General features: G+C 46.6%; 2 protein-coding genes across 2 annotated transcripts; one reads left to right on the forward strand and one right to left on the reverse strand.

The window, feature by feature from the left end:
* Window positions 1-662: 662 nt before the first annotated feature.
* LOC116797439 (G-protein coupled receptor 183-like) lies at window positions 663-7,843 on the forward strand. Its single transcript, XM_032708979.1, has 4 exons — window positions 663-738; window positions 1,676-1,803; window positions 3,542-4,778; window positions 5,461-7,843. The coding sequence occupies exons 3-4, from the start codon at window positions 3,695-3,697 to the stop codon at window positions 5,475-5,477; spliced, it is 1,101 nt and encodes a 366-aa protein (XP_032564870.1). The 5' UTR covers window positions 663-738; window positions 1,676-1,803; window positions 3,542-3,694; the 3' UTR covers window positions 5,478-7,843.
* Window positions 6,634-16,509, reverse strand: INTS11 (integrator complex subunit 11). Its single transcript, XM_032708977.1, has 18 exons — window positions 16,416-16,509; window positions 15,804-15,999; window positions 15,050-15,147; window positions 14,465-14,538; window positions 14,014-14,242; window positions 13,802-13,900; window positions 13,624-13,658; window positions 12,804-12,942; window positions 11,859-11,923; window positions 11,490-11,679; window positions 10,713-10,796; window positions 10,380-10,469; window positions 9,704-9,866; window positions 9,331-9,438; window positions 8,773-8,834; window positions 8,186-8,328; window positions 7,573-7,702; window positions 6,634-6,817 (listed from the first exon to the last, which is right to left on the reverse strand). The coding sequence occupies exons 2-18, from the start codon at window positions 15,829-15,831 to the stop codon at window positions 6,752-6,754; spliced, it is 1,803 nt and encodes a 600-aa protein (XP_032564868.1). The 5' UTR covers window positions 15,832-15,999; window positions 16,416-16,509; the 3' UTR covers window positions 6,634-6,751.
* Between the last annotated feature and the right edge of the window lie 34 nt (window positions 16,510-16,543).

Raw genomic sequence — 16,543 nt, forward strand, 5'->3', positions numbered from 1 at the left:
GTGCTGCAGAGTGTTCTGGGTCTGTCAGAGATCTCAGGGCCTGTGAAGCAGAGTGCAGAGATATATTTTTCTTTTTATATATATTTATATATATAAATATATCTTTTATATATTATATATAATGTGTTATATATATTTATATATTCTCTATATTTAAATATATATTTTTATGTATTATATATTATATATATTTATATATTTTCTATATTTAAATATATATTTTTATATATTATATATAATGTATTATATATATTTATAAATATTCTATATTTAAATATATATTTTTATATATTATATATTATATATATTTATATATTTTCTATATTTAAATATATTTTTTATATATTATATATAATGTATTATATATATTTATGAATTTTCCATATTTAAATATATATTATATATATAATATATAATGTGTTATATATATTTATATATTTTCCATATATAAATATATATTTTTATATATTATATATATTATGTATTATATATATTTATATTTTTATATATTTAAATATACATTTATATATATTATATATATAATATTTATATATATTATATTTTTAAATATATATGTATATATTATTTAAATATATATATTATATATTTTTATATATTTATATATTTTTTAATATATTTCTTTATCATATTTTTGTTTTCTTTTTTTTTTTAACCCCCCTAACCTCAGGTCCTGCCTACTTGCCCAGGCAATAAATACACATTGTGGGGCTTTTTCTGGTGAATGACACCAGAATCTCTGTCTGTTTTGGTTCTAAAGTGACTGTTACAGTGTCAGGTTACAGGGAAAATAAGGTGAGCTACTTCTGCCTGCCCTCTCCCTTCCCATGGAATTCCCTCAGGGGTTAATTCCCAAAGTCTCCATGGATCTGCACCAGAGCTGAAGCTGCTCTGTTGCTCTTGTGGTACCTGTTTGTGCTTCCTGGCCCCTCCTGGCTGGCTCAGGACAGGGAATTGGGGATGCTGAGCAGCCTGCAGGGCATTTTCCAGCACCAGCAGTGGGGCTTGTCCAGGGCTCTTTGTCCAAATCTTTTCAGCCAGAGGTTTTCCTGAAGGGGAATGGCAGCATTCCTTTGCTCTTCCTCCCTTCAAAGGGGCAGTGGGAGTGGAAAAACAGTGCATTTTTCACTTGTTGATTTTCCCCTCTTCCTTTTCAGGTTAGTAAGAGAGACGTTCTGTTGGCAGGGGCTTTAAATGGTATTTAAATTCTCCTAAATCCTTGTTCTGTCCCAGACCATTGGATAAAGACCCAGTGAGTTCAGTCCCTTTTCCCTTGGTATTATAAAGTCTGGAGGGCAGGGCAGAGCATCCTTTTGCTCATATAGTGGCTCTCTTAATTTAACAGCATCTGGCCCATTTTGGAGGCCCATTTTGGAGCAGTGGTACCTGGTTCCAGCTGGGATGGGATGGGATGGGATGGGATGGGATGGGATGGGATGGGATGGGATGGGATGGGATGGGATGGGATGACTGGAAGGGACCAGGGGTGGCTTTGGGTGGGTGTTTTGTGCCCCCCTCATGCAGTGGGTGTTTGGGGAGAAGGAAAGCACCCCCTGGGGCTGTCTGCCCAGCTCTGGGGGACACTTCACTGCCGGGGCAGGGGCTCTGTCTTGCATGTGAGTGACAGGTCTTGGCTTCCTGTGGTTTCTCTCTGCAGAGCAACGTGACAGAACTCACCACTGGGGTGTCAAAACTCCCCACAGAAGAGCTGAGCAGGGACCTGGTGGCTGTGAGGACCTTGGAGAGGCCACTGAACTCACCCTGCAGCTTTTGCTCTGAGCTCTGGTAAGTTCTGTTTCTGACTGAATTTATTGTGAGTCTTTGCAGGGCATAAAACCACTAAATGCTGACACTGTTTGGGTGTTAACCAGGCCAAATTCTGCTGCAGGCTCAGGCACCACCACTTTTTAACATCACAGTGCAAAAATACCTGTCAGTGAGGTTTCTGCAGGTGTTTCCCAACTTCTGGTTACAATGAAAACCTCGTTATCCAATGCAGGGGCTGAGCAGCCCAGAGTCAGCTGCCCAGGCAGTAATTCAGGAGTAGATTCCCTGGCAAACTCTGCAGTTGGAACAAAGAACTATTGAGGGGTTTTTGCTTTGCTTTTTTCATCCCAGAGCAGCTGTTAAAAGTAATCTAAAGGCACTGAATTAAAGGAGATGCTCTTTTAGCATCAGTAGAGAATTTCTTTATAAGTCCAAATATTTTTTATGGCCACCATTAATACTTATTATCAGGGTTATTTAGCATTCTTTTACTTTTTACATGGTTGCATTACTGGTTCCTTTCAGTTGATTCCATTTGGACATCCCATGCATGGGGAGATCTGTGTGTCTGATTGTTGCTTTAAAACCAGAAAAACCTCACAAGTGACCAGAGTTTAAACACCTTGGGTTTTACATGAGAACATTTCTGATCATTTCATGAGCTCAAAACCCAGTGGGAACTTCGATGTGTGCTTTTGTGTGCTTGTAAATCAAATAACTCTGTTCAGAAACAGAGGTTCAGTGGTGCTTTTTATTTATCTAGAAGGAAAAACAGCCTCAAAAAAAAAAACCCAAACACCTGAACACAAAACAAACAAACCAGTTGTGGGGATTTGATCAGACTCCCATACTTCTAAAATGGGTTTTTAAATAAGTGAATCTGTCCACTCTCAGAATGGAAGGTGTAAAATGGGATCCTGTTTCAGGTGGGGAGGGGTTTGGGGGATTTGTCTGGTGAGAAGCAGGAGCTCCTTGGTCTCCTTTCACCCTCCCTGTAAGGATTTTGTAGGTCTTACCCCTCCCCAGCTGCAGCCCCACACTCTGAACCTGCACAAGGTGGGTGTTCAGTGGCTCTTGCTCTGCCAAACTCTGACATAAAGGTCATTTCCAATCCTAAAGTCATGCCTGGCTTGGTATTAATTCCCCCCCCATGTTTACAAACCCTCTGCTGTGAGGTGCCAGACCTGTGCAAGCAAACCTTGCCTGCTTTTTTTCTGCCTTTCTCGTGTTCCACTTACCTCTGGTGGCTTTGCCTTTGTGAGAAAAACAAGCGTGGGGAGGAAATGTGAATTCAGAGTTTCCTCTGGAAAGTCCCCAACGACCTCTGTAGCTTTTGTGCTTTCAGTGCCTCGACTTTGGGAGCCTTTTTTGCATGTTGTGGCTGAGTTTAGTTTCTCAAGAAGCTGTGTTTGGTTTGCTTACTCAGATTTCTGTTGGATGGGAGCAGCACCGTTGGAGTGCAGTTTATTGCCTGGGTGACACGAGTGACCTGGGTGAGGAGTCCTGCTTGTGCAGTGCCTCTTTGCCATATTCCAAACATAAAAACCAGTTCTTTAGGCTCCCCCTTGTAACAGAGGACTGGTGGTTTCTTTTCTGCCCACAGAGAAGGTTTAGGGTGCTGTAAATTCATCCCTTGTACACGAACATCAGCTGGCTCTGTTATTGTCACCTTGGGGTGATTTTAGTGCCAGTAAATACCGTCTACTGTGTAAACTCAAATGCTGGTGGTTTAAATGATTTTTTTTTTCCCTTCTAGTGGCACTGCTTTCCATCTGAGCAGCTCTGAAGCACAGACCCCACCAGGCTGAACATCTGTGGTGCAGCTTTAGCTCCCACTCGTCGAGAGATGAACTAAAACTCCAGGACCTCTTGAGGGAAGGGATGGATTGAGGCTCTCAGCCCGTGTTGGATGTCCTCCTCTCCAGCAGAAACCATGGCAGGTGCTTCCTGGGCCTCCAACGGGACAGTTGCCAGCGGCAGCTCAGAGCTCTGGTTGGAAGCAGATTCCCAGGATTCCTTGTTCACCGTCACCTACAGCGTTGTCTTCGTGCTGGGGCTGGTGGGAAACACCCTGGCCCTGGCCCTGCTGTCCTGCAGAGCGAGGCACACGTCCCACTCCTACATTTACCTGATCAACCTGGCCCTGCTGGACACCCTGTTTGTCTGCGTGCTGCCTTTCAAAATCCATTCCCACCTGCAGGGGAGCAACTGGACCTTGGGGGCCGCTGCCTGTGGGATCACAGGGACCCTGTTCCACCTCAACATCTACCTCAGCATCGCCTTCTTCACCTGCCTCTGCGTGGACCGTTACGTGGCCGTGCTGCACCCCTTCGCCTACATCCAGCTCAGGGCCGGCCACTGCGTGCTGGTGGCCACGGCCCTGTGGGTGGTGGCCCTCGGTGTCACCGTCCCGCTTGTCCTCGCGGGTCCCCTCCACCAGCGGGGTGTGGGGAACACCACAACCTGCCTGAACTTCCCCACGGGCAGCTGGACCTGGCGAGAGGCCCCTCACGATGTCCTGGCCTTGCTGTTGGGGTCCGTGGTGCCGTCCTCCCTCATCCTGGTGGGATTCCCGCTCGCGGCCTGCAGGATCTCCCGCGTCAGGCGCGGCATGGCCCGGAGGAAGGCCCTGAGCACCATCTACATCATCCTGGCCATCTGTGCCCTGTGCTTCCTCCCCTCTCACCTCACCCACCTGCTGCACTTCCTGACGAGGGTGCAGCTCAGCCAGGACGAGTCGTTCTCCATCCTGATCCACAGGATGAGGAGGGTCAACCTGGCCCTGGTGAGCCTCAGCTGCTGCCTCACCCCGCTCCTCTGCTACCACAGCTCTTCCAGCAAGCAGTGCCACTGCAGCTTCAGGCTCAGGTTCAGGTCTAAAAAGGTGTTCACCATCTGTGACCGGAATTTCGGGGAGCCCTCCTGTGATTATAAACTCCAGCAGAGATGTGGGGGCAAAAACCCCAGAGGTGGAACCAACTGGTTCACTTCAAGTGAGTACAGGGGCGATCCTTCCAGCTGTTTCTTTACAAGCAAAGCTGTAAAACCTGTTGTTTTTTGGTGTGGTGGCTGTTAAAGCACGGGAGGGAAGTGCCCACCAGCTGTGGGTGTTGATCAACCAACTGGGACAGCCCCTGGGGGAGCTCTGTCCTCAGACAGACCTTACCAGCACGTGCTGTGTTTGTGATGTTTTGGGCTTGTTCTGTTTAACTTCGGGGTTGGCAGTCCACAGGGCTTTTTTTTTGGGAAGCAGCACAGCCCAGGAAAGGGGCACCTGAAGGAGATCAGCCTCCTAATTGATGGAGGTGGATTTGGGCAGCCCTGCTTGGGTTTTTTTCCCGTTTTGGAGGGATCTGGTGTGTTCTCCCTGGGTTCAAAGCCCACGTTCCACAGCCAAATAAGGGCTTCTCATCCCCACTTGGCTTCCTGAGGAGTATTCCAGGACAGGCTTTCCCAGATTCGAGCTGGACATGGATTAATGGAAGTTTAGAAGGGAGCAGATCCCAGTATTTATCAGTCAGTGGTAAACAAGCTCCTCTGCAGTTCCTGGAGCTGCCACAGCTCTTTGCACTGTGCAGTCCCCTTCAAATGTCAAAGCTCTCTCTTTTTCAGTCACATTTTGTGCTGTAAACACAACATCTGAACTCTCTCACCCCCTTTTTCTTGTATTAACAGACCCACGTGGCTTCTGAGAACTGCTGAGTTTTCCACCCCGCGAAACGTGAGACTGTGGAGAGAATTTTTCATCTGTGGGTGCTCTGAGGCAGCAGAAAACCACAAGCCTGGCTGACAACCCGACTTTACTTCGGAGGGATGAGGGTTTTTGGTGTAACAGATGCAGAGACTCGCTGCTCTTCTCCTTCCCCAGGCCACCCCAAAACTCTCTGTGTGCTCTTGGGCTCTGGGTAGCAGGGCTGTGAGTAGCTGAGAGCAGCAGGGACACTGTCAGGGGCTTTGGTTAACAGGACAATGTGCTAAATCAGTATTTTAGTTTCCAAATGCAGTCTAAAATTCCTGTTGTAACCTGGCACGTGCCCAGGTTCTGCTGGACTTGGAACAAGAACTGCCCTGGGCCTGGAGGGAGAAACCAGGATTATTGTGGCAGAAGGGTTTGGGGGAATCAATGACAGTGTTTCTCTGTTTATTAATTTCTCTTTACTCAACAATGGACGGTGCAGCTTCTGCCCAAATTCAGCCACAGTTTTGCTTTTAGCTTGGGTGAAATTTTAAATACTGGTGAGAAAAATCTGCTCAAACTTTTCTAAAACAAGGAAAACGATTCCTGTGCTGTGTGGGCTTGGGGAGCCAAGTGCAAACCCCAGCACTGTGAAGGCAGGAGAGGCTCAGAGGGAGCATTAGCACAAATTAATCCTTCACCTTTCCTGAGCCATTGCTATTTTTATCCCATTTACAGACTATGGAAAATCCTCCCAGCACTGGAGGGGGACTGTTCTTATCAACTAAGCACAATCTTTATGCTCTGCATAAAGGAAGAAAAATGTTATTAAGAGGCTCCAGGCAGGAGAGCAGCTTTCCTGGAGGCTCCTCAGCTGTCCCTGAGGGAAGGAGGGAGAATTAAATAAGTTTAGCAGCTTGATGATCAGCACATTTAGGGCTTTATTCTTTTACCTCCAATATCCTTTGCATTTTAATTGTTTCACTCAGCACTGCTGAGATTTTTAAGGGCAATGAGCTGCAGGAGGGAAGAACACTGAGTGACTTTTGCTTTACTGGGTAAGCAACTCAAAGATTGTTCCTCAGGACTGTTTAAAAACAGGTTGTCCCAACTCCCTGCACGGGTTTCCAAGGGGGAAGATCACAGTACTGGTGACAGGTAGGCACTGGCACTGCAGTAACTGGACAAACACTGTAATTCTTTTATTAAAACAAACCAGAAAAAAACCCATTGGCAAGGTAAACAAAATAAAATCTCCGTCTCTGTAACCCCCTGTGCTCTGCTCTGCTCTCAGGATGTGCTCTGGGGCAGGCCTTTCTTCAGGAGGGAGGTGAGATAACTGCCCAGCTCTTCATCCTACAGAGGAGAAAGAGAAACGGGATGAAAGCAAAATCTTCTACTTGCCTGTCCCATCTGGGGCAGTAAATTCAACTCTGGTACCCAGAAATAGGTTGAAACAGCTCTTGGACCCTGCAGGATCTAATGTTAGCTGTGTTCAAAAATGGAAACAGAGCCACAGCTGCCTTTCTGGGTGTTCCTCCCAAATACTGGTGTAAAACTCCCATTTCTCAAAGGAGGTGGCTGGATCTGAGGGGTCTCTTTTGAGGAAAATCACCACTTTTCTTGAAAGTAAGGAATAAAGAACCATTGATTGTGTTGCTTTGCCCCCAAAAGGCATTTCTTTGCTGTAAAGAAAGAATTTAATAATACAGCCAGAGAAAGTGTGCTCTTGAAAGGAAGAGAACATAATGAAGATCTAATAAAACAGTGTTAAGATTAGGCATAGGCTTCAAGCAAGAAGAAAACTAAGAAGTACAATGTAAAATACCTCCACACTCTGCATGGCAGTAGGGATACAGCTCAGTGTCCTCAAAACACAGAATTGTAATAATTAACTGTAATTACTCCAGCTCAGTGGTCCCAGAGAGCTCCTGTAAAGCCATTTCTACTAAACCCAATATGGTCAAGAAAATGGCAGCAACTCAGCTCATCCTCCAGTCAAACTCCTTCCAAACCAGAGGGAGGAAGGCTCAACACTTCCAGCCACCTCCAGCTCAGGACAGTTTTGGACTGAAAGGAGTTCAGAGCAGAAAGTCCTGGAGTGTTCCTACCTGGTAAGTCCAGGACACGAGCAGGACTTTGGTTCCCTGATCCTCTGAGTGTGCTGTGGCCTGGATAAGGATTGACTCCACGGTTATAGAGCCATCAGGGAGATGCTGCACAGAATAATCCTTCAGGACCCTGGGAAGAGAGGAAAAAAATGATTTATTTGGGAGGGAAATGCACCCAGGTGAAGGGTGGGTCACCCCTGCATCTTCACCCCAAACCCCAGCCTGTGGTTTACTCCTTTTCGCTGTGGATGAGCCAGCACCTACTCCCCCCAAGGAGTCTCCTACTCCCCCCAAGGAGTCTCCCACTGCCCCCAAGGAGTCTCCCACTTCCCAAGGAAGGGGGAACAGGGATAACCCACAGCTTGGTGATTCTGCTGCTTGTATTAATCGTGTAGGATTTCCTACAGAATTTATTTCTGGCCTTCATGACAGTTCTACCCCCAGTTCATCAGAGCAAAGCCCCGCTCAGGGACCCGCCGGCTGCCTGTAGGTTCTGCTGTTGCCAGCTCAAAGGAGGGGGCACCTGTGCTACCTGGATTAGGAATGATAAACTCAACTGCATCCCTGGGTGGGGGGAAAAAAAACAAACCCTGTGAGGTAAGAAGGGCCTCACCCCTTGAGGTGGTTGTAGACCCGAAGCACCGTCTCGTGCTCCTTGCGCGGGTCCTGGATGTGGACGCGGCACGTGAAGCGCAGCTGATGCTCTGCCAGGCCCAGCTCCTTCAGGGCCTGCTCGGGGGAAACCAGCCTGAAACTCTGCAGAGAGAAGGGATAAATCCATGCAAATCCACTGCTTGGAGCTTTCTGCAGTTGCACTGCCCCTCTGTGGGCAGCTGCTCACGGGTGTGTTCTGCACGCTTCCATCGCACGTTGCTGTTTGTTCACCTTTTCCATCTCACTGCTGGGAGCATGAGGGGGTGATGGCAGTGGCCAAATGCCCACCTAAATAATCATACCAGCCCTTCATTTAACAAAACTGAAGCTGCTCTCTGGAAGCTGGTTTTATCCTCTTTAGGCAGGGGAATGGTGTTTGAATACAAACGTGAGGTCACAGAGGAAGAAATCCTCCCCTGGCGCCTTCTTTGTAAGAAACCAGAACTGCTTAAATCTTGATTTTGGCTCCTTGTGCACCCAGAACTCGTGTGTGAGTTATAAAACATTCAGAGGACTCAAGACAGGCTTAAGAACACTTTTACTCACGTTATCCTTCATGAGTAACGTGCCGTGCATGAGCTTTGGTTTCTTGGCATCTGGTACAGGACCTAAACCAAGGCCAGGGGAAAGAAAAGACAAGTTAACAATGAAGTGATGAATTTTCCCATTAAACAGCTGCTCTGGGACTCAACAGATGGACCTCTGAGGCCCTCATGAGGTTCAGACACTAAAATTTTCCACCTTTTTCCTGCTAAGTGCATTCATGGTGCTCAACCATCATCAGAACTCCTGACCCATAAGAAACCGTGTCTAGTTTACAACACAGAACAACTGCCTCTCTTCCCAGAGCACATCCTGATTTGGGAGGGTTTAGATTATTTTTTTTTTTCAACTTGAGTTTATAAAAGTAACTCCAGTTTTCCCAAACCTAGCTGGTAAAAGCACACGTGAGTTTTCTGTTACCATAGTGAACGAGCAACAAAGTGGCAAACAAGGCAGCCTGTGTGAGTTTGTTTTTAAACATTATTATATTTGCAGCATTCTGCCTCCTGCCAGCACAGGAGCAGGGCCTGAAAGAGGGAATTTTGTGGTTGGAAGAGTCACCTATTGCTGCTTCTCTCTTGAGGAGGCCCAGGGAGATGTCCACGGGGATGCAGGGGTTGGTGAAGATGGTGGTGGTCTCTCCGTTGGCGGGCATGTAACAGCTGACATCTGCAATGGGAGCAGCCCCTGTCAGGCCTGTGGCAGCAGGAAATGCTGCACCACAACAAAACCACTTCACTTCCAGTCCAAAGGGCCGTTAAAATTAACTGGGCTTAGTTAACATGTTAATTAGGATGTTGCAGACACCAGTTTTTTGAGGGTGTCTGTAAATTCCATCAGACCTAACCCTGCTGAGGGCCTGTGGGTTAAACACGTGACCTTCAGTGCTCTGCTGCCATTCCCTGCTCAGCACCACCACACATGGGATACCTACGGAATTCCTGCTCTATTTTCTGCTTCAGGAACTCCATTTTCTTGGCTTCCCCGTGGACCAGGAGCACGTTCCGAGGCTCAGCCTGGCGGATGAGCTGCATGATCCCCTTGGCATCTGCGTGGGCACTGAAGGACATGTACTCCACCTGCATCTTCACTTCCAGCTGGGGAGGAGCAGAAAGCATGGGATTTGGGGACTGGGAATGGCTTTGGCTCACAACAGCTTGTATAACATCCACAAGACAGACCCAGCCTCCTCTCTAAAGGGGGAAGGAGAACACCTAAATTGCCTTGAAGAAAAGCTTTCAGTAACTTACAGCCTCAAATTCCCCAATTCCACAGAATACTTGACACACATTTGCCAAAACAAATCAATACTTAAGGACAACTGGTATCATTTTATTACCCACATCTGCTTAAAAATGTAACATTTTTACCTATTTGACTCATGGGGCTTTGTTATTAAACATTATAAATGTGCCCCATTAATGGCAGAAGACAACATGCTTGCCAAGGCAAAAAAGAAAAAAAAATGAGTCCAAGTCCAAAAAAAAAGTTACTTTGAGGCATTTTCAGGGTTGGGTGCAGCATGATCCATGGTGTGTTAACTACCACCTTAAGTTTTGAAGGATTTCCCCCCAAGTGACCCTTCCCTTGGATTGAAAAATCCAACTTACAATTTGTCTGCCCTCCATCTCCAGCTTGCGCTGCCCGCTGAGGATCTTGTGGCCCACAGTCCCCTGCACGCAGTATCCAGGCATGATCACCTGGGATGGAAAACCAGGAATGTCACCCAACTGCCCCTGCCCTGGGCCTGGCACAGCTCTCAACATCCAACCAGCCACAAATGCACAGTTTGGAGCTCGGGTGAGCTCTGGCCCCGGGCTGGGTCACGACAGAACTCGTGGCATTTAAAGCCCAGAGGCCGAGGAAAAGCTCTCCTGCAACCTCTGCCCTCGGTGCCACTGGCACAGCAACAGAAAGCATCACTCAGGGAAACAGTTTCTTACCATATTCTTCTCATTCCCTGCCCATTTCCTGAAGATTTGAAGGGACTGTCCTGCGTGAAGCATTCCAGGGGTTGCAAACACCACCTGGAATTCAAAGATACGCCGTGAATCATCACAGAAAAGGGGTTTTCCATTACTTATAATATATAAATATTCTAAATCTGTGCAGAAAATCCCCCCATGCCCATTACAGACACTTCATCAAATGGGGATTTTTGCTATTTTATTTTTTTCCCCACTTTGTCTAATTTTCACAGGAGCTGAACTGCTGTTTTAGGAAACGTTTGTGAGCAGTGTCTGCTGAAAACTCTGAATGGTTTTATCATCATAACTAATAAACCAGTCAGAAAAAAACCCAGCAATGCAAGATTGTGCTGTAAAGGATCTGTCACCTGAGCTACTTACAGAATATACTGTAAAGATGATGGTTTGAATCATGATGGATCCATCAGATTCAGTTTGAATCCATCAGATGTGAATCAGATCTGAATCTATCAGATCTATCTGATTATCAGATCAGATCCATCAGATCTGAGTCTATCAGATGTATAGACTATATAGAGATGCAAGTTTTTAATTTACTCTGGACATTTTACTTTTAGTAAAACAAAGAGAGAAATATCTTTAATAGTTATAGAGATGGGTTGGCCATAAAAGGGTCTTAGGTGAGATTAACAGGATAGAGGAGGCTTGGGCTGCCTTGTTGATCCCAGACTGGTTAAAAGCAGCTCCCTGAGCCCCCAGCTCTGCCCTGTTCCCTCCCTAACACCCACCTACCATGGGCCCTGGGTTGTCTGCAAAGGCCCTGTCGAAGGCTTTGATGTGTTTGAACTCAAACATGTTCCTCTGCACAAAGGTTTTCCGGATTTTCTGGTTAGTCCACGTGATGAAGAGCTTGTAATAATGGTTGGCCTTCTCTGTCAGTCCCGTGGAGAAGTAGATTGGAGCCTTCAAGTTCATCCTTTCCCTGTGGAAAGAAGTGTCCCAGAGAGCTGTGAGGGCCTAAGTGGGATCCTGGCTCTCCAGGCTGGAAGTCCAGAAGCTTCCTACCTTTCCAAATATTCACCAGACACAGGAGGATCCCAGAAACCTGCCAGGAGCACAGAGGAGGACAAAAAGGTACCTGCACAGAGACACTGCACTCACCAGAAAGTTTCCAGTAAAATGCAAAGTTCCTGGGCACGTCCAAGGGCAAAAACTGGGATAAGAACCTGCAACAGAGATGGGATTTAGCGTCTGGAAAACCCACACAGCCTCAAATTCACTGCAGGGGTGTTATTTCTGAACAAGTCCCTCAGTTCCCTCTCACTTTCTGATACTCTTTTCACTTCCCAGGAATGTGTTGTGCAGTTTGGAATGAATGAAAGGCACTGCCACCTGACCAGCACCTCTCTGGGTGGCATGGAAATGTCTTTATTAAACTACTTCCATCTTGGGAAGAAAGTAGTGCCTGAAAATAAGCAAGGCTGTGGGATCAGTTTTATTCCATCAGCTCTTACCATCCCAACCCATACAAATGACTGAAATGCCCACCCTGCTGATTCTAAAAGTTGTTGTTTTTTTTTTTCCTGGTAATTATATTTTTGCTTTTGTATAAAACAAGAAGTTTCAGCCTCTGCAAAGGAGCTTTCCAGTTTTCCATTTCCACTGCTACTTCACAACACAAACACACACAAACCTAAATAAATAAAACTAAAAGTAAATAAATAAAACTAAAAGTAAATAAATAAATAAAACTAAAAGTAAATAAATAAATAAAACGGAAGAAATACAAATAAAACTGAAGGAATACAAATAAAACTGAAGGAATACAAATAAAACTGAAGGAATACAAATAAAACTGAAGACATACAAATAAAACTGAAGACATACAAATAAAACTGAAGACATACAAATAAAACTGAAGAAATACCTAAGAAAAGCACATATAAAGAAATTATGGGTCACAGTTACCACTATCCCAGTTACCAGCCTGGGTGAGACCCCACTGTGCACACACTGAGGGGAGGTTTCTGTTCTCCCCTGGGTAACAGGAAACCAAACGGTTGAGAGCAACAGTTGTGGCATTATTTGTGGAGGTGGCCACTGTACCTTCCCTCCTCTTTCCACAGTCTCATGGACCTTCTTCAGGAAGTCTCTCTCCCTGCAGCGTTTGGAATCTCGGATGGTCGTGGCGTAGGTGGACTCGCTGATCAGCAGATCCGGGCGACACTTATCGATCCAGGCAGCCCTGGATGAAGGGGATGGAAGGAAAATCCAATTAGGAGCTGGCACTAATGACCTGCAGGTCTCAATAGCACTGCCTCCCCCATGTGCAGACAGGAAACAGGAGCACGGCTGTGCCTCGGCCTGCCCGAAGTCACTGGGAATTCTGGGGCAGCATCAGGACCCCTCTCTCTCTGCAGGCACAGCTCCTTTAAATTAACCCAGCTCAAAACAGACACTACAGACCTTGAAAAGCAATACTGATCCAGTCCATTACCTGTTTTAAATGCATTAAAATGTGAAGCATGAGTACTACAAAACTCTCACATATGCTAAGAAAAATAAAACGAGTGTTAAACTTTGTGACTCGTACTCTCTTAGGAATTAAAAGCATGGAGAAGACACCATGAAATAACAGTTCAAACACTGAAGTCCCATTATTACACAGCCTTAAAAATAGATTAATATGAGTTAAGATTCATAGAACAGATTAATATGAGAAGAAGATGACATTAAGGTCTGTCAGAATCAATGTAAACCCGTTCACCCTCACAATTTAAAACTGCATTTATCTTTCCATCATTAAATGTTCCAGTCTCCTAAGAAAGAATCAAAGCTGATAAGCCCCTACTATTAACAGTCTGTGCTGAAATCTTCCTGTCAGAAATATTTGCAAGTCATAGAAATATTTACAAGTCCTACTCACCCCAAGTGTCTGTCTGGTGTCATGTTATAATCACCCTGATGGAAGAAGAGAAATCCATTAATATTCTCAAGGTGATGTAGGGACCTAGAAGTATTGCTGTGCATATATATATATATATCAATATCTTTGTATAATGTCTATGTAAGAGGCAAATGTGTATAAATCTGTGCATACTCACAGTGTACACAACTGACTCACATCCAACCTTGATCTGGAACATGGCAGCTCCAAGGACGTGGCCTGCATAGTATGCCTTGATCTCCAGCTCCTCATCCACCTGCCCCACCAGGCAAACACTCCATTAGTGCCAGCATTTCCAAATAAAACTGCCTGTTGCCTTCTGCAACAACCCTTGGTGTGACCAAAAAGTACCCAGAACTGACCCTTTACCTGCACTGTCTGGTGAAGGTGCACAGCCACCACCTTTTTCATGCAGTCTTTAATCATCTGGGAAGTGAAGAAGTTGGTTTCCCCTTTCTTGTCCACAGTTATTTTCCTGTAGTCCTCCAGGAGGATGGGGCAGATGGCCTTGGTGGGGTGTGTCATGTAGATGGGCCCATCATAACCCACCATCTCACTGAAATAGGGCAACGCTCCACAATGGTCCAAGTGGAAGTGGCTGCAAACAAGAAAACCCACAAAGAATAAAGGAGGTGCTGCATAGAATTCAGCCTGGCTGGTGCTCTCACATCTTGCTTCTGATTTTTAAAGCTCTGCACGGCACAGAGGAACCAGTCAAAACATGAGTGAGGGACCTGGAACATGTTTGGGTTGCAAGGGGCAGCCTAACAAAGCATTCCCATTTCCCACTGGGGCTGTGACAGGGAAGGAGCTGCCTCACCTGATGATCACACAGTCCAGGAAGTCAGTCAGCCTCCCATTCTGGGTGATGTAGGAAAAGTCAGGGAAGCGCCTCTGCGGACATGGGAAAACAGGGAATCCATCAGGACACAAAGCCAGGCAATGCTGCATCACTGATCCAACAAAACAACAGAGGGAGGGACCTGGAACACTGGGAATGTGCAGAAAGAGTCAGAGGGGAAAGGAGGGGAGAGCTGCCAGGGGACAGACAGGGAACTGGCCTTGGGTAAAGAAGAATCTTCCCCCAGAGGGTGGTTGGGCACTGCCCAGGCTCCTCAGGGCAGTGGGCACAGCCCCAAGGCTGCCAGAGCTCCAGGAGTGTTTGGACAGTGCTCTGAGGGACAAGGTGGGATTGTTGGGGCGTCTGTGCAGGGCCAAGAGCTGGACTGATGGTCCTTGGGGATCCCTTCCAGCTCAGGATATTCCATGATTCCATACACACACCTCTGTGTCACGTGAGATGAGCCAGGACACATTCAAGGAAAAATTACCAGAGTGGAACAATCCTGCTGGGAAGGGCCAGGACACGTCCCCTCAGCCCATTCCTGCTCCCCACTGCACTCACATCATCGTTGTAGCCCATGTGCATCCCACAGTCCAGCATCACGTTCTTCCCAGCGATGGACACGAGGATACAGCTCCGTCCCACATCCTGCCCAGCCCCTGGACACAGGGAAAAGGCAAGTAAAACATCTCTGGGAACGTTTGCAATCCTTTCAAAACAGAAGCACTTAAAGGTCTGCACGAACTTCCTGCAGGTTGCAGCTACAGTTTCAAGTAAAACCGAAATAATCCTTTATCTGGAAAGGATTAACATGAACCTCAGCTCCCTCTGGTGCTCTGCCCTCAGTGGAAGCTTCATTAAGCTTTAATTAAGTCCACATCAAGCCCAAAAATTATCCATCAGGATAAGGCAGTTCCCCTGCCCAGCACAGAAACAGTGTCTGTGCAACCCATAAAAATAGATTAAAAAAAAAGAAAGAAAAGAGAAAGATTTGCTTCCTGTGGCTCTTTACCACGGTAAGTGAACTAATGCTCTACAGTCCTGCACAACCCTACAGTGCCTTTACCAGAACACGTTAATTAATCCTCTAATCAAATGAGTTATGACTGTTCAGAGTCTTATTTGCTCGAAAGGCACACGGAGGGCAGTGAGAAGACAAGAACTGGACTGACAAGAAGCTGGCAGGAACCACAACTGTCCCACACATTACAGGTGCCACCAAGGCCAGTTTTCCGTGCCAACCTGACACATCTCACCCTCTAAATTCCAAATTCCACAGTGTTTGTGTTTCAGGATGGTTTTGGACTGGACTTACCCAAGGGGGTGACTTTGATCTCAGGCATTTTAGCAGAGTCCAGACCCCAAACCGCACAGGGAATCACTCCAGACGCTGCTCAGGGAGGGGCACGGGAAGAGAAGATCTCGTTGGTTTTGCAGGAGCCATTTCGACTGGTTTGCACAAGAGGGGGAAAGTATCTGGCACAAGACTCGGGCAGAGGCCAAACTCTTTTCTGGAGAAGGGGAAAAGAGATAGGAAAGGAGTCAAATGATAAACAAGTTACGGAAACTTGGCCCTGCCCGGGTTCGATATCCATCCCCATGGCTGGGAGCTGAGAAAAACACATAGACACACCAAACACACACAGAAACACACCAAACACACACAGAAACACACAGAAACACACAAACCCGAACACAAACGCAAACAGAAACACACAAACACACGAAAACCACACAAAACCAAACCCACACGCAGAAACACACAAAAAACACACGGAGACATGCAAACACACAAAACCAAGCACAAGCACACACGCAGAAACACACAAAGCCAAACCCGCACGCATATAAGCACACGGAATCGTACGAAAGCACACAAAACTCACAAAAACCCACAGAGAACCACGCAGAAACCACCCAAACCCACCCAAACCCCGCGGCCGCGGCACTCCCGGCCCTCTGCCCTGACACCACCTCACTGCGCCTGCGCCGCCACCGCCCCGGCAGCTCGCGCCCCTGTGCCGCACCCAGCGCGGATTGGCCGCGCCGCGGTCA

The sequence above is a fragment of the Chiroxiphia lanceolata genome, chromosome 22, assembly GCF_009829145.1.
Source record: "Chiroxiphia lanceolata isolate bChiLan1 chromosome 22, bChiLan1.pri, whole genome shotgun sequence".
Lineage (NCBI taxonomy): Eukaryota > Metazoa > Chordata > Aves > Passeriformes > Pipridae > Chiroxiphia > Chiroxiphia lanceolata.

Bases quoted from the DNA above. Each gene is read 5' to 3' on its own strand.
- LOC116797439 (XM_032708979.1), top strand. From the start codon at position 3,695: ATGTCCTCCTCTCCAGCAGAAACCATGGCAGGTGCTTCCTGGGCCTCC.
- INTS11 (XM_032708977.1), bottom strand. From the start codon at position 15,831: ATGCCTGAGATCAAAGTCACCCCCTTGG. The intron at 14,243-14,464 runs GTGAGGCAGCTC...TCTTGTTTGCAG, and splicing joins CTGGACTGTGTGATCATCAG to CCACTTCCACTTGGACCATT. The intron at 11,680-11,858 runs GTGAGTGCAGTG...TTCTTTCCACAG, and splicing joins ATTTTACTGGAAACTTTCTG to GGAAAGGATGAACTTGAAGG.